Source organism: Rattus norvegicus, chromosome 8 (assembly GCF_036323735.1).
Source record: "Rattus norvegicus strain BN/NHsdMcwi chromosome 8, GRCr8, whole genome shotgun sequence".
NCBI lineage: Eukaryota > Metazoa > Chordata > Mammalia > Rodentia > Muridae > Rattus > Rattus norvegicus.
This window is the reverse complement of record NC_086026.1, coordinates 119,535,978-119,553,728: the sequence shown is the minus strand read 5'-3', so window position 1 is coordinate 119,553,728 and position 17,751 is coordinate 119,535,978. Positions and strand designations below refer to the sequence as shown.

At 50.2% G+C, this 17,751-nt stretch overlaps 1 protein-coding gene across 2 annotated transcripts in view; it reads right to left on the bottom strand.

The window, feature by feature from the left end:
• Ccdc12 (coiled-coil domain containing 12) overlaps positions 1–17,751 on the bottom strand; it is a 51,796-nt gene that overhangs the window by 11,074 nt on the left and 22,971 nt on the right. For both annotated transcript variants that reach the window (XM_006243970.5, NM_001108783.1), the window contains 1 exon segment: positions 6,673–6,740. In XM_006243970.5, the coding sequence (XP_006244032.1) occupies positions 6,673–6,740 (68 nt within the window).

Genomic DNA, 17,751 nt, shown 5'->3' with positions numbered 1-17,751 from the left:
AGGACCCTAGTTTGGTTCCCAGCATCTGCAATAGTGACTCACAAGTGTTGTGACAATCTGATGCTCTCTTCTGACATTGGATTACCGTATTAATGCACATATACATACCTGCATGTAGTAGAAATATGCATACATGCAGGTAAAAGCTCATACACATAAAATAAAAATAAATCTCACTGTCCTTATCTAGTAGGAGTGCAGGGCTCCGTACCCAGACACACACACACACACACACACACACACACACACACACACACACACACACATATACACACACACACACACTCTCTCTCTCTCTCTCTCTCTCTCTCTCTGAAATAGAATATATGTCAAAATCAAGGGCTCACAAATAAATCAGTACTTAGAAGTATTAAGGAGGGGCTGGAGAGCTAACTCAGTTGTTAAGAGCACTGACTGCTCTTCCAGAGGTCCTGAGTTCAAATCCCAGCAACCACATGGTGGCTCACAATCATCTGTAATGGGATCTGATGCCCTCTTCTGGTGTGTCTGAAAACAGCTACTGTGTACTCATATACATAAAATAAATAAATAAATAAATGTTAAAAAAAAAAAAGAAGTATTAAGGAGTCAGAGAGTATATGTAGCATACTCAAGATATGCTACATAAAAACGTTTATAAAACAACAGGCCCTGCATGAGTGTGCCAATCTGCTCTGTGCAGGGACCAAGCCTATGGCATGGCTGTATAAGACTTGCTGGGCTGCATCCTCAGCCCTTTCTATCCACAGACTTGCTAAACTGCCCATTAATCTGTACTTTCTAAACTTCCCACAACTGAAAAAAAATCAGCAATTTAAATTTAAATCGAGATGTGGTGGCACACACCTATAATCTCACACAAGAGGACTCTGATGTCACTAGGATTATGCAAAGACCAGCCACAGCTACAAAGTGAGACTCTGTCTCAAAAAACCCAAAACAGGGGTTGGGATTTAGCTCAGTGGTAGAGCGCTTGCCTAGCAAGTGCAAGGCCCTGGGTTCGGTCCCCAGCTCCCCCCCCCCCCAAAAAAAAAAGAAAAAGAAAAAAAAAAACCCAAAACAAAAGTGCTCACGTTCGTGCATGCGTTTGTGTGTGTGTGTGTCAAGTATGTATACACATACTTACATTTAAGAGAAATAAGGTTTACATCAGCTGAGCTGCTCCCCAGGGGGCGCACAGGTAAGAGCAGGCACAAAGGCTCCCCTACCTGAAGCCCAGTGGAGGCGGGGACCGATGACCGATGACGGATGCTGTCCTGGCTAGCCGCCATTACTATCTTAACCAGAGCTGCTGTGATGACCCTTCTGATGGTGCCTGCTGATGCTCCGTCATAAAGTGAGTGCGGGAGAGGCTGATCATTCTCTCACCTGAGATTCTAGACACTCCCTCCTGAGCCCTGCTCATGCTGGGGTGGGCCTGGGCCTGGTCAGTGGTGTGACTGTTTTGGGGTCACCCAGGCTCCTGTAAGTGATCTCTCCCACATTCTTATATAAGTCAGTCCAACACACTAGCTGGTTCCCAGGCTGGACTGGGATGGATCTGTTCTCTGCTGTAATTGGTGCCCTATCTGGTTTGTTCAGGTCTTCCCAGAAAAAGTTCAGGTAACAGGGATACAGGGAGAGGTCTGCAAAGTCCAATGCTCCTCACCCTGAGCCCAACCATAACTCCACAGAGCACTGCAGGAGGAAGTGTTCACCGCACCAGGCTGCCCTGGCCTGCAAATGCCTGACTGATCCTTCGCAAGGCTGCTGCATCCTTCAGCCCACCCTTGACCTGAGCAAAGAGGATGTGGGACGGAGGCCAGGACTCTGTCCCTGTGGAGTAGCACTGAAGGCGGAGAGGGCGCGGCAGGACTTTGTCTGGCCTGGGGAGCGGAGGGCAGGGACAGCTTCAGTTTCTCATTGGTGACACAGGAGGCTGCATGAGCTCACCGTCCCACCCTACACATCGGATGGGATGCAGGGAGGGGCCTCGAGTCAGCTCTACTCCCTTTCAGTTGGGAGATTTTAGCCGAGTGACTTCACCTGCCTGACTGTGGTTACCCCACCTATACACCACACCCAGCCCAGAGTGGCCAGGAGATTTCAGAAAAGGACTGTGAAAGCGCAGAAGAGCATGACACATAAGATAAGATTTTTTTCCCACACAGAAAGGGAAGGCCCCAGCAACGCTCCCACTCTCTTCCTACACAGCAGGGACATGCCCACAGCAGGTCACAAGGGCAGTCAGACACACGCTGGTCTTAAGCCAGCCCTTTCTTGATTTGTTCTTCCCAATCCCCAGCCTGCTCCTGAGAATTCTGGGTCTGGAAAGAGGTGCTGCATGCTATGTTCCCATGCTGTAGCTCTGGTGAGAGAAGGGAGGCAGAGCCACTGCACTGGCTGGTGACACAGATACCTGAAGCTGGGAGGTGGGAGTGAGTGCCTTGTGGTCACCAAGAAAATGGGGCAACGCGTGTTTAACTTATGACATGCCTTGGTACAAGGACCCTGGGACCCAATCTGCAGAAGGGAGAAGCCTGGCGTTTTCCAGACTAAAGGGGTTTTGGCACCTAGCATGGGGTTGGGTCTCAGCAGGGTGGGACCACTGTCTTCAAGAGGGTCACCATGGAGCTAGGGAACAACCTTTCCATCCCCTGAGAAGGCAGGCCAGTGGCCTAGTGTCTTTCACAATATGAGACACTTACTCCAGGGAAAACACTGAGGTCTGTTGGATCTAGGAACCTGGACGCAGGGACAGGGAATGTTGTTCAACGCAGTTCAGAGCCATGGGTTTGAGTCCCAGCAGCACACCCGACAAAGACCAGGATCTAAAGCTGCAGGGAAGCTGTTTGCGACCTGCTGGTTCAGGACTTAGCATGGTATACTCCCGTGTCAGATATGGTTGGTACAATGCTACCTCCCTTCATCCTGCTTCTCAGCCCCAACCCAACAGACCCTCTACAAGGCAGAGAGAGCCTCTGGGCACTTAGCAGAGAGGACTTGCCTTTGGGAAGCAAAGACAGCTGACCTCTGGGGACCAGAGGTGTCTTTCCTCCCAACAAACACAAGTCTGACACCACTAGGGCTCCCCCCTTCCTACCACAGGTTTGTCTGTGGGGAAGTGGACAAGAGTTATCCTAGGAGAGAAAGAAAACTATTTCTTATCCATAGATGCAATGAAGTTCTAATCAAAATGCCAGCAGGTTTTCTCTCTCTTCAGTAGACAGCAACAAGCTGGTTGTTAGAGGGAGTAAGGCAGAGGAGAGTTTGGAGACAGTCTCAAACTGTAGCTCAGGATGCTCTCAAACTCACGACAATCCTCCTGCCTCAGCCTTGCTAGTGCTGGGATGCCGAGTGAGCCACTACATTCAGCATGACTGTAAAGTTTATAAGGAAACAAAGGATTAGAACAGCCAAAGTAATTCTGGAAAAAGTCTTATGGACAACGGAATGGCTGCCCTGGGCAAGCCATGAGAACCAGCTTGGCTGGGGAGGCAGGGGCAGGACCCTAGGGTGCTGGCCCCATTGCTCCTCAGCTGCATACCCTGGCCTTGCAATGTTTCTGGTGGGACAGCTCAATCTGTGAAATGAGGCCACTCGGCTTCTTTGCAGCACTATCTAATCTGCTGCGTGAGCACGCTCTGTGAGCACGCTCTGTACCGGCTCCTGCTCCTCCCTCTCTTGGTCACATGTGCTCTTTCCAACTCCCATGCACCCACCTTGCTGTTTCCCCAGTTACTGTCCTAGCTGTAAAGTTGGCGCATATGTTCTCTGAGAGCTAGTTAGGCAGGTTCAAGCTCCAGCTCTGTCTGTAAGTAACCATCTTGGGGGGAGGGCCTCTCAGTGTCTTCCTGCTGCTCAGAGCCCAGCACGGCTGGGAAATATAAGTTCTCCATCAGGGGAAGCAAGTGTCCTTTCATTTTTGATTAACAGCTGAAGATACAAAAGCTCAATGAGGCAACATGACTTACCCTAGTGGCAAAGAGCTAATAGTTTGTAGGCCCTGGCTTTCAGACCTCAACTCCACTCTATCTTTCAGGGCCTATTGTTTGTTTGTTTGTTTTAAGGGTAAGATGAGCTAACTATACAAACCAACTGAAATGGCTGTCAGTCAATGTCTGTGAAGTGTCAAGGTAACCTGGCCTCTGCAAGCAATGCCAAGTGACCTACAGGGCACTGGGGCAGGTGGATCTTGTTCTCCGTCAGCACACAGGTGCTCACAGATGGCAGGTCCCTGGGATCATCTGGTGGAGAGCGTTCAGAGCTGAGTGGCAGTGTGATGCAATGCCTAGGGAGGAGTCTCCAGGTCCAGGCAAAGGAGAAATGGGGACGGAAAGGAGAGAAAGAGGCGCCTTTTCCTCCCCGTGAGTCTGGGTCAGGAGGTGCCAGGCACAGCTTCTCAGACACTGATCCTCCAAGTCCCTCAGAATCATTCCCAGGATGGCCCCCCAACTGACACTGTAAACAGGGGTTGGGGGCTCATGAGTAGAGGTCTTAGGAGCTGAGGCGCTGTCTGTCTTCCCAGCCTACCCACCCTTTCCTACTGCAGGTTCAGACCTCTGGGCCAGCACATGCTGTTCTCTGCTGTTTCCCACGCTTCCCCTGTGGCTCACCGAAGTGAAAGCAAAGCATTTTCACCTCCAAGAGGCCCAAGAAGTCAATACGCTCACTAGTGATTAGCCTCAGAGGCCAGCCCTCCAGTGGAGCTGTGAGTTACCCTCTCTCCCCAAGGGGACCTGGGCCTCAGGGTCTGTCTGGATCTGCTGGAACGCGCAGGGGTCTTGATGGAGCCCTTTCTGCATGGAGTATCTTCCCTCTGCTTCGTGCGTCCTGCTCTTCCCAGAGAGCTCAATCCCCGAATGCCACTGTGTCCAGCCCAAGGGTCTGGCCTCGTGTTAACTGTTGCCAAGACTTGCCTTCCTGGCTCTGTGCTCTAAAGGCATTCAAGTCAGAAGAGCCTGCTTTTCTCTGGGAGCTGTCAGGCAGGTTCAGTTCCTTGCTAGCTGGGCCCCCTTCCCAAGCCAGACAAGCTGCTCGGTCAATCCTCACTGCTCAAGAGGAGAGACAAGAGAAGGGAGCACAGTGAGTGCTGCAGACCTAACCCAATGTCCACCATGCTTGGTCCTCAGCTGCTCTGACGGAAGGACACGGGGTCAGCGCTCTGTCACACATGACCTCTACAAACCTAGTGAGTGAGCAGAGCTTTGACATGGACCCACAAGGTGGACCTTTTACTGACAGGAGCCTGAACTAAGTATACTCCTTCTTTCTCAGTTAGACAGGAGGAGGTCATGACTTATGTCCTCACCCAACCCAGTCAAGAAAAAGCCACATTTTGCTGTATAGCGAGATGCATTTGCCCCTTTCTTTTGGTCTTTGTCTAAAAATAAAACACGTAGTACAGACTGGGGAAGCCACTGTGGACCTTCTCTTTGCCTCTTCACCAGCGTTAACTGCAGCCACCGCTCCCTGTGCGCTCACACTTTCTTCCTAGCAGCTAATCATGACTCCTCTTGTAAACAGCCTGTGTCCCTGTAGGGAATGCCACCGCCTACCACTGTCTCCCAGGTGTTGTGGCAGTGTCCTACACAGCGCACAGCAGATACATGAGAGCTTGGTAAGGACTGGGAAACATGCAGGCGTCATTTCTAAAATCGAGTTTCAATCCTGAAGTTTCTCTTTGCTGCAGCACCATCTCTGAGATTCAGCCACATGGCTGTCCAACAGCTGAGTCTCCTACTGACCCACCAATTGCTCACAGTGACCCTTCTTTCTCAGCGAGGAAGAAGATGAGAAGAGATCATCTAGTGTATCAGAGACAGCCTAGAAATGAGACTCAAGGCTCCAGCTAGAACCTGTGAACTGAGAGCCCGTGAACAAGCCAGAGGGAAATGTTCTGGCATTTACATAGTGACTAAGAATGAGAGGAACTGGGGCTGGAGAGTGGTTAAGAGCACTGGCTGCTCTTCCAGAGATCCCGAGTTCAATTCCCAGCAACCACATGGTGGCTCACAACCATCTGTAATGGGATCTGATGCCCTCTTCTGGTGTGTCTGAGGACAGCGACAGTGTACTCACATACATTAAAGAGAATGGCTGATTAAGGAAAGGCTGCTCCTATTGGGAGCTCTGCCTGTGGGCGGGGCGGTCTACTCTCTTCACAAAGTGTAGACTGCCAACAGCAGTGCCTATGCATGAGGGAAGCCATCCAATAGGTGAAGAATGAATGAATGAATGAATGAATGAATGAATGAAGGCTGAGAAGGCAGGTGTGAGCAGATGATTAGAGCTTTGCACTCAGGTGAAGTGGGACCTGCATCTACAGGGATGTAAAACACACAAAAGGTGGACAGCAAGACTGAAAGATGTAATACACGGTTAGAATGTGACCTAAACTAACAGGTAGACCAATGGTTCCCGACCTGTAAGTCTCAACCTCTTGGGGTGGTCACAGAGGTCGCCTAAGACCATGGGAAAACACAGATATTACACTAAGATTTGTAACAGCAGCAAAACGACAGTTATGAAACAGCAATGAAAATAATTTCAACATGAGGAAGGTTGAGAACCCCTGAGCCAGGCAGTAAGCAAGGAAGGTCTGAACACGGCCCTGAACAGCACTGGGAAGGAGTCAGTGGGGAGAGCAGGGCAGTGTGTTATAGCAAGAGTGCCCCTCCCCCCAGGCTCTACCTGTGCTTCCCAACTTCCTCTTCCTCTTCTCTGAGCTGCTTGGTCTGTGGTTCCCCATCTTCCCTGTCCTGTAAAGAAAGAAAGAAAGAAAGAAAGAAAACCACTGCTCAGATAAACTCTGCTGTAGCTCTGGGAAGCCAACAAAGACAGGACAATCAGGGCCAGGGATCTGCTGGGTGCCATGCAGAAGCCTGGCTCTTTCCTGCTTTCTTCCCTAAAACTCTCCAACCCTCCCACATTCAGGAGGCAGAGGCAAGCACATCTCTGTGAGTTTTAGGCCATTTTTGTCTACACGGTGAGTTCCACAACAGTCTACACAGTGAGACCTTGTCTCAAAATTAAATTGAACAACAGCAACAATAATAACAAACCCTTCCATGATCCCAGTCCAGTCCCGGGCACAAAGCAAGCAGGAAGAGCTAGAAGATCTTAGACAGCAAGAATGGAGCTGGTCAGGGCTGGATGGCTACTAGCCACTTTCATGGATCGGGTGGAACCGAGTGTTGGGCTCTAGGGAATGGGGGGAAAGATGGTCACCAACAACTAGGTCTCTTAGCACTCTTTCCAGCCTAGAGATTTCTCCAGAAAAGCCTATTTGGATCCCTTTGGAAGAAACCTAACTCAGGACCAGGCCTGGAACTAGACTCACTGCCCAGGTCTGTGGCGTACTAAGGGAGACGGAGGCAAAAGAACCCATTTAACAGTCTATGGGAAATTTTCTTCTAAATCTGGTTCTTAAACTTTTTCTTATGTGTGTGTCTGTGTACATGCGTGCACATGTACAAGTATGCCACAGTGTACACAGAGGTCAGAGGAGAACTTCCAAGAGTCTGAATAGTTTAGGACAAATTTCAGGAGCTCTACCATGCAGGCTCCAGGGACTGAACTGAGTTGACAGGCTTGGTGACAAGCACCTTGACCCACTCAAAATCTACCTCCCCCACCCCAGTTTATCTAAGACATGTTTATTTCAGTCCCGATACTGTGTGCTTGTGGTCCAAGTGCCTTGAGGACCATAACTTGAGGATAGGCAGGACCAACTGTATGTAGCCATGCCATAGGCCCAGGGCATGAACCAAGGCTAGGATTGAGGCTTACATGCCAGGGATAGCCCTCTAGGAGATGTCAAGCTTACTTTGTTACTGGCAATGAACTCTTGCTGGAGTGGAGTTCTGAGAAGAAACCTGAAAGCTTCTACTTGCAACCTGTTGTGATGGCTGACACTGTGCTGGGGCTGACACTGGATCCTAAGTAGCAGCCTGTACTTCCTCTCCTGGACGGTCCTGCACAACACCGACAGCTTCCTCTCTCTGGGGTGACATCTACCAGGGCAATGACAGCCACTGCCCTTTCTTGGCCACATGACCTGTGGGGCCTGAAAGCCTTTCGTAACAGAACAGATCAAGACCCCCAGGCCCAGCCCAGGGCAGCTCGTCTCACAAGGCAGCAGGGATGAAAGGAAATCACATGGGTTTCCTGGGACGAGGAAGGAGAAACCTGGGTTCCCTGGGATATGCAGACAGGATTGGGAAAGGCATTCCCAGGGATAACCTGACCAAAGGTAACGTGTGGTCCAAAGAGTAGACAGAGGTTCAGGCTTGAGAAGCAAGTCAGCATTCGAGAGGCTCACAGGGTGGAAAGGGGCCCTCAAGAGGCAGAGCTGACATGGGCTCCTCCCGACTAAAGGCTTGGTCACAACACTACCAGGTTTCTCACTTTTGTTTATGAGACAAGGTCTCATTATGTAGGCTTGGCTGGCCTGGAGCCAACTATATAGATTAGGCTGCTCTCAAACTCACTGAATTCCACCTGCCTCCGTCACCTGAGTGTTTGGATTAAAAGCATGCAGATATTTTACTATCCCCTATCAACAGCAAATCCCAGAAGTGCTTGCCTCAAGGGAAGGGGCTGGTAAATTGCTCCCTGGGTTAGATGTGGTAGAGCAGGGTACTGAACTCCACCCCTCCAGGAAGCTTCTTTCTGAAGGGCTCTGTGCAGCTGACAGAAGAGGGCAGGGTCTGTGTAAGAAGGATCCACCAGGAGGAGTACTTGGCCTACACTATGCCCCTTCCTAACCAAAGGCAAGGTTAAATTCAGCCAGAGCCAGACTGCCACTGCCATCTCTAAGAGCCCCAGAAACACTCAAGTGCTCTGGCAAGGGCCAAGTTATTCATTAACAAGGGAGAAAACACTGAAGGATCCAAGTGACATTTTCAAACCTCCTAGCCATCTGGCTGGCAGGTACAGCATGGTCTACAGACAGCCAGTTACCCCCATTTGGGAAGCTGAGTAGAGCACTGACCACGGCAGGGGCTGGAGGACTGCGGGTGGCAGGAGCAGGTGAACAGTGCGTAGGGCACTCAGGTGAACAGGGTGCCTCTCAGGAGGAACAGCAAGCATGCCTGAGATGACAATTGCTTTGGGCCAGCACCGGCTTAGGTCACGGGCACTGCTGCCCCACCCCGGTCTACTCCCCTTCCAGGGATGCTGAGAATTCTCCACCTCACCCCAACTCCAGCATAGGTCACCCCAGCCTGAGAGCCTGAACTCATGAACTTAGGACCTTGGAACTAGAGGAACTAATCACAGGAGTGCCCACCTAAGGTTCTCAGTCCAATGTGTGTGTGTGTGTGTGTGGCGGTGGTGGTGGTGGGGAATAATTCAGAAATGTCTATCAGAGAAAGGAAAAAAGAGGAAAGATGCCCAAAGTCACAAAACCATAAATGGCAAGAGCAGATCTGGATCATGGTCCTCCAGGCCTGCCCTGGAGTTCTTGCCAAGGTTAGACACAGCCTATTGAGAGAGGAGTACTGTCTGTTAACAGTGACTCAGCCCCATTTCCTGTCTCCCCACATAATTCAGATGTGGCTACACACGCAGATCCAGCCATAGCTAGCCCAAGGCATCAGTGGATGCCCAACAAGGCAGGCAGCCCAGGGGTCTCATATCCAACATCCTAGGAGACCCCTGAATCACGCTCAGTGTCCTTACCCTTGTCTCCATGTCCTTCCCAAGTTTCTCCCTTTCCCTTCCTCTAACCCCCCATTTTCCATTCTGTTTTTTTTTCTTTCAGATTTATTTATTTTATGTGTATCTGTGCAACATGTATGTCCCATCTCTCTGGAACTGGAGCTACAGGTGTTTGTGAGCAGCCTTGTGGGTTTTAGGAATCGAACCAGTGTGTCCTCTGCAAGAAAGTGCTCTTAACCTGCTGAGTCAGCTTTCTAACCCCGTCACCCCCGTGTGTGTGTGTGTGTGTGTGTGTGTGTGTGTGTGTGTGTCTGTGTCTGTGTGCATGTGTGTGTGTGCCCCTTCATGTGCATCTGTGCATCATGGTGCCCGATGCCTATGGAAGCCAGCAAAGAACACTGGATCCCCTAGAACTGGAGTTTCAGACAGTTGTAAGCAGCCATGTGGTGCTGGGAATCAAACCCTGACCATTTGAAAGAGCAGCAAATACTCTTAACTACTGAGCCAGCTCTATTCTCCCTTCTTGCTCCCTCCGTCCCTTACAAGCAAGTCCCCAACCATTCTCCTCCGCCTTCACTAGCCAGAGAACTCTCTCCTCTAGAATCCAATGTCTTAAAATGTGGATCAGGACTCACTATGGGTCACATAACTGAATCATGAAAACAGTTAGGAAAACATACAATGACTAAGAGGTAATTCAAAATTAAATGCCTTATGAATTCAAAGTGTTTCTGGCAGCACTCCTCTGTGCTGCATGGGAGACTTCAGCTGCCTTGGTTCTGAACACACAGCCTGTACACTTTGCTGTTCATGCATTTCACAAGTGCCAATGGTGTCAGAAGCACCCAGTCTTGGATTCAAGACTACCCAGGTTATGAACTGAAGTGCCGTGGTTTTTTTGTTTCGTTTTGTTTTGTTTTTTTTTTAAGATTTATTATACATAAGTATACTGTAGCTGTCTTCAGACACACCAGAAGAGGGCACCAGATCCCATTACAGATGGTTGTGAGCCACCATGTGGTTGCTGGGAATTGAACTCAGGACCTCTGGAAGAGCAGCCAGTGCTCTGAGTCATCTCTCCAGTCCCTGAAGTGTTTTTATTAAATGTTTCTGCTGTTAGAAAAACTTAATTACCAAAGAACCCCACATTTTAAATATTTTCCTACCATCATTCCTTAACATGTGTCAAATTAGTGTATAAAGGTATATTAAGAATGTTCAATTTTGGGGCTGGGGATTTAGCTCAGTGGTAGAGCGCTTACCTAGGAAGCGCAAGGCCCTGGGTTCGGTCCCCAGCTCCGAAAAAAAAGAACCAAAAAAAAAAAAAAAAAAAAAAGAATGTTCAATTTTAAAAATGGCTTCTTTGTGTATCTGCTATGTATGCGTGAGTGCACATGAATTTGTATATTATGTGAAAGCTAGAGGCCAACCTTGGGTGTCATTTCTCAGGAGTCATCCACCTTTGAAGGCTTTTGTTCTGCTTATGTATGTATGTATGATTATGTATTATGTATTTAATATGTATATGTATGTGCCCAAGTGTATTATGTGTACCATGTGTGTACATGAACCTGCAGAGTCAGAAGAGGACTTCGGATCTCCAGGAAATAGGGTTGCAGATGGCTGTATGCCACGCCGTGTGTGCTAGGAATCAAACCTGGGTCCTCTGAAAGAACAGTGAGCGCTCCTGACTGCTGAGTCATCTTGGCAGCCTTGCCGATCTGTTTTATTGAAACACACCCCTCAGCCGCCTGGGACTTGCTGCCAAGTATGCTAGGCTAGCCAGCCAGTGAGCTCAGCTGCCTCTGCTTCCTCGGCACTGTGATTATAAGCACACAAGAGCATGCCTGGCTTCTTAGTTTCATTTATCAGTACTAATCACATTTATTTATTGGCTGCACACATATGTGGAAGAAACCTTTTGGGACTCTCTTCTTTCCTTTAACCATCTGGGTCCCAGGGATCGAATTCAAGTAAATAGTTAGGCTGGTGGCACAACTGACTTCCCCACAGAGCCATGTTGCTGCCCCAGGTCTGGCTTGTTACACAGGCGCTGAATTGAACTAAGGTCCTTGTGCTTGTAAGGCAAACGATTTACTGAACGGCCCCTCTTCGCACTGATTATTTCTCCATGAGTCAAGAAAACAAAACCAACCATACATTTCATCTAAATTACTTAATTTGTTGGCATAAAATAGCCTATAATATCCCGTCTCCTTCAGCATCTGTGAGACGCATAGTGACGTCACAGATGTTAGTAACTATATTTACCCATCCCTATGTGTCTCACAGGTGTGGAGTGGGGAGGGGGATGGCAGGGTCATGGGATGTTGTAGCTCAAGTGTAATTGCTGGGATCAGAGACCTTCGCCATCCTGCTCTGGTTTCCTTTCTCTTTGTCAGCTTTACTGAGCTCTGGGGAGCCTCTACCTGAGCTCCTCATTCTTGACAGTGGCTTTAACAGTGGCGTTGCTCCTCCACTCCTCTCCTGGAAGGTGCCTTTGCTGGTTGAGCACTGGTGTCCTGTCCACATGGCTGTCTGAATGCAGAGCCACTCCCTGGGGCTCAATCCTCAACCAGACACACAGGAGAAAGGAAAGGAGAGGGGAAACCACACATTTTCTCTTGCAGTCCCTCCCCCCAGGTTATTAAGGCAGAGTGCATCTCTGCACCCCAGTTCCTTCTGTTTGCTCGGTCTGTCTTGCGCTCATGGATCACGGGGAAAGGGCAACACTTCGAGGATCCCCAGAATACTCAAAGGAACAGACCTGGTGAGAAGGCTTTGCTGGGTTTTGTACATCTGGGGAACTGGCAAGATGAGGGAGGGAGGCAGCCCTTCAACTCAATTCTTGACATCTCATGGGGCAGGATACAAAGTGGTTAGGGAACATTCCTGGGAGAGGTGACTGCTGGGTCCCTGCTATGGCCTAAGGAGTTCAGGAAGGGGTGACAGGGTCTTCCTCTAGTGCTGCCTACGCTGACAGCACTGTGGGAAGAGGACACCTCTCTGCGCCCAGCCAGGACTTGCCTCAACCTGCTGCTACTTGTGCGTATGGGTTTGAAGGGTGGTTAAGGTTAAAGGAACTGTACCCAGGGCCAAGTGCCCCAAAGGTGAAGGATCTAAATTGAGTAGCCAAGGAACAGGTCATCTCTCATCCTGAGATATTCCACAAACTCAGCTTTTTGAAGACTGGGGCTCTTACTTCCAGGAGGGAGTTAAGGGATACAGGGATGCTTATGGGAGAGGCAGGCCAGCTGCTGAAGGGCTATCTTGTCACCCTTAACCTATTCCTGAGGCAGCTGGAGACCCAGCAAGAGCTCACAGTACAGACCACTTCCCAGTGCAGACAGACACACTTCCATAGGAGCCGGCCCTCTGTGGATCAATCCAGAAAAACAAGGCCTTGGCCAGGAAAATGGCTTAGAGGGTAACGGTGCTTACAGTCCTGAGTTTAATGTGTGGTGGAAGAAAAGAACAAGTTCCTGCAAGTTCCTCTGATCTCCACACACACAGTAGCATGCTCATACCAACCCCCACCCCCAAATAAACAAACTTAAAGACATTCGAAAACGAGGTCTCAAAATCCTCCTCCTTCCCATGCAAACCCCCCAACCCCACCACACCCCACACCCTCACCCCGCACACTATAGTCTCTTAAGAGGACAGCAAGAATCGCTATGGTTCTAACTCAAGGTGGCAGTAAGGAAGAGTGACAAATGGCCATGCAGTGCCCAAGGCGGGGCAGGAAGAAGCTGGCAATGCTGGGGCAAACCTGGTAGGTCCCACGACAGCACCCTGTAGCCTGTCCTTAGAGCCAGGGCCACCTCAGGATGGGGTGGAGGTACTTCCTGTCGGGTGCGGTGGCCCCTGGGAGCTGGGTTACAAGAGCATTTAGAAGGGTAGGGCAGCCACTGGTGCCTGACTCACCCTGAAGATGGAATGATAAGGTCTGGACTGAACAGCACCATGCTCAGGACCAAAACCTGCTGGCTCTTTACTGCCCAGAGACTGGGGGAGACAGCAGGGTGATCACCACAGACTGCTCTGACTTCTCTAGGCAGACTGATCCCACTGAACTGAACTGTTTGTTTTGCTTCCCTTTCTGGGTCTCCAAATGCAAATCCTAGCTGCTGCAGGGAGCTCCTGTCTGCGGGTCCACTCTGACAGCAGGTAGTGCGTTCTGGGAAGGCACCTGTCTTACTAGTCTATACCCTTAGGCCTGACACCTGCTACTCACAGAGCATGTGTGCTCTAGCTTACAACCCAGTGGGAAATCAGGCTGCACTGACTGTGTGGCCTTGGGCAAGTCTGGCCTTGGTTTCCTCATCTCTGAAAACAAGGACAGTCATGGTGACATCATCAAACTATTACAAGACGGAAAGGATGAGGGAAAAGGAAAAACCTGCAGCGTGGGTGGGCAGGTAGCTCCCAGAAGGGCAAGGAGGAGAGGACCGTGGGCACAGGGGCTTTCATTCCCATGGATCTTCTGTGATGCCCTCAGCAAAGCTCTGAACAGGAAGGGCACTGTATATCCTAATGCTTGCTTCATCAAGGGCATGAGAAAATGGAGATGGCTCAGCAGTGAAGAGCACTGGCTGTTCTTCAAGAGGACTTCAGTTCAATTCTGAGCACCCACAGTGTAGTTCAAAACTATCCAAAACTCCACTTCTAGGGGATCAGACACCTTCTTCTGGCCTCCTAATGGGCACCAGGCATAGACATGGGTCTTCTGATCCCTCACTCAGAACAAGAGTGTGACACGGCAGGTTGGGGAACACCAGCCAGAGGTAGGTCACAGCAGGAGCCATAGCTCCCCTGTGGGCACAGCTAGTCTGTAGAGGCTTGTGGACAGAGAAAGAGAGCACAAAGTGCCTTTCTGGCAGCTGGCAGAGCAGCAAGAGAACCAGAGATAAGGCTCAGGATAAGAGCTGGAACTAGGTCTGAAGTCAGGCAGGACTGGCTGCAGAGACACTGGGAGGAGGCAGCTAGGCTGAGACAAAGGAGGTGGCGGTGCTCTGGGGACAAAGAGAAAGGGTGTGGCAGCTTTCAAGCAGACTAGAGCCTGATGTGTGTGCAGAGGCTGTGAGGGATCCATGCTGGCTAAAATGTCCTCAGCAATAGGAAAGATGGCCCCTGGTTGCAGAAGAAAGGCAGGACTAGCCCCACTGTCCACTGAGACCATGGCTGCAGCATGCTGGGCTCACGCAGCTCCTACGGCGTCACACGGCCTTAACCCTGGGATCACTGATGTCCTATGTGTGGTGGGGGAACATAGGGAGCTGGCCTCAGGCCAAGTCAGCTCTTGTTCTTTCCAGAAGTGCAACTGGGCATACTGCCACAATTACAAGGGAGGCGGCAGGTAACTCCTCCCGCACCATTCCTTCAGAAGTCCACAGATACTGGCCAGATCCCCGGTGCTGGGAATTGCAAGTATCACAAGCTGGAAGCCAAGGAGACAAAGCACTAGCACATGCTGAGAATTCAAGTATGACAGGAAACCCTTACCCTGGGTACCTTGTTAGACTCCAGAGCCAACAACCACACACACACACACACACACACACACACACACACACACACACACACACACACACACACAGTGTCAGATTTTAGAAGGTACAGCTTTCTGGAGAAAAAGTCCAGAACTCTTTTGGATTCTCAGAGGGCAGGGTTGGAAGTGAACAAGAGGCAGTGGCTCTCTAGGTGGCTGGGGAGAGTCTCCAAAGTACACCTACCTCCCTGTCCTGCCTGTTACAGAATGAATGGGAGGGGCAGGGGGCAGAGGGAGGGGAACAGGGAACAACTAGTACAACATGGCCCTTCTAGTGCCCAGAGCTTCACCCTCACCGGCAGCAGCAGCAGCAGGAAGTAAGCAACTGGAAGGTTAGGCAGAGGGCATAGCAGAAACCACAGTCCCCTTTCCCTTTGCAGAGCCAGACTAGACCATTTCACAGAGGCAGCCCAGAACTGAGAGGCTCCACACTCCCACCTGTTCTCCCTGCAGGAACCCCTGAGGCATACAGAAAGCCTACAGCACTGGCTTGGACTGGGCAGGGAGCAGGCAAATCCTGATATCAATCCTCACCCAGGTTGGGGTTATAAGCAAACTGCAGGACCCTTTTTGGGACAGGTGGCCCTGGTGGTTCTTCAGTAAGGGAACCAAGTCCACTGTCCAATGCAAGCCCTCTACTCCATGATGTCTACTGTAGGAAGGCTCAGTGGCATCCTGGCAAGGTCCAAAGCCTGCTGCCCAACAGTGATAGGCCAGGCTCACACCTGACTCTTGTGGGATTCTTCCTAGGGAGTCGGCTGTTCCCTCACTGCCACCCACCCAACACTTTGGTTCAATAAAACTCAAGAGAGCTGACAGTCAGCTGCATTATGGGAACCACAACAGGCTCTAGCAACTGAGCCCAGCCCAGCTCAATCTTGCCCACTTTTGGAGAGAAGGGGAGAGAAAACGTAAGTAGGTTCAACAAAACAAGAAAGCTTTGCACTAGGGCCCCAATGACTAGGAGATGAGCACTTCCGAGAGCTGGATGCAAGCATTCACTTCTGTCCTGCTTTCCTATAGGCAACCTAAAGTGAATAACACTGACATTACTGAACATAATCATTTTTACCCAATTAACCACTGCAAACATTTTATAAGGTCAGCATTCCTTCCTGTTTTGGTGGATGAGCAAATCAGAGGCACAAGGTAATTAAGTAACTCATCCAGAGTCACATGGCCTGGGGTTGCCAGAACCCCAAGGGGAAGGGGAGGAGGCCTTCAAGCTGCTCTCCTCTGAATGCCTCCTACTTTCTCTGGCCCAATTCTTGTCCTGACACGACACACAGCTAGTGTCTGTCTGTCTGTCTGCCTGTCCATCTCTCTTTCTCTCTGTGTGTGTATGTCTGTCTGTCTGTCTCTCACAGTATATATCCCTGACTGACCTGGAACTCTCAATATAGACCGTGACAGCCTTGAACTCACAGATACTGACCATGCCTGGCCTCTCTATTAGACTCTAAAGCGCTCTTACAACACACCTTAGGGTTGACAGGGTTTCTGACACCATTCTAGAGAGATATGAGCCAACTACCAAAAGCCCCAAACCCAACCACTTCTGGGCCAGAAACTCCAGTTCGGAAAATTAAAGTAACCAGAACAATCCAGGCAGAGGTATTCAGATCAGTGCTCATCACAAGGCATACATAATTGGGACTGTGACATAGTTCAGCCTACTGGGCACAGTCCAGAGGGCCAGCTGCTCAGTAAAACAGACTGGAGAATGTGAGGGCACAGCTGAGTCCCACACTAACTACAGTGCCAAGGTTGCTACCATGGCAACGCCACACTTACATAGCTAAAGACTCGACTGGGTGGAGCTGCCCAGCACAACTGTGTGTAACATCTTTCCATTCTACTTCTGTGGCCAAAAATTTACCAACAAACAAAAGCAACCAGCAAATCCAGACACAAGGGACTCACTGTCTTGGCCATGCGAACCCTAAACTGTTTCCGACCCTGACTGGGGAACAGACCTCAAAAGCCTAGGCAGTGTCTTAGGACCTTTCACAAGTTCAACAGCAGCCCCAACCCCGGCACTGCAGGGGCACAGACAGGGTTGGTTGAGGTCTGCACACACCAGCTTCCCTTTGTAATCTGACTATACACAGCAGCAGACACATCAGACACACCGCAGGCTTGGTCCCCTAAATTAGCACAAACACCTCCCTTATTATTCACTGAGCATTTTCAGCTAAGATGCTAACTGATGCTAACAGTGAGGTCATTTCCCCCACCTTCCCACCTGGCCTCACTTCCCTCTTGTCTTGGAGGGGAAGAGTTGCCTCAGCTGCAAAGCAGAACTCCTTAACCGCCGAGACTCCTCACCCACGCTCGGCCGAGGTGCTAGTGAGCGATCACAGAGCTCCAGGAGGCTGCAGGGTGAAGGCTTCTAGAGTGTGTGCCAGCTTCCTGTGGAAGGCGTGTCTGGTCTTTGGCTACTTCTTGGGTTCTTTCTTCCACCCTTCGCCACGCTTTTCCCAACCATTTCAACACCAGACAGAAGAGAAAAAAGGACAGAAAGGAAGGGGGTGTAGTTACTGTTAGACTACTTCCTG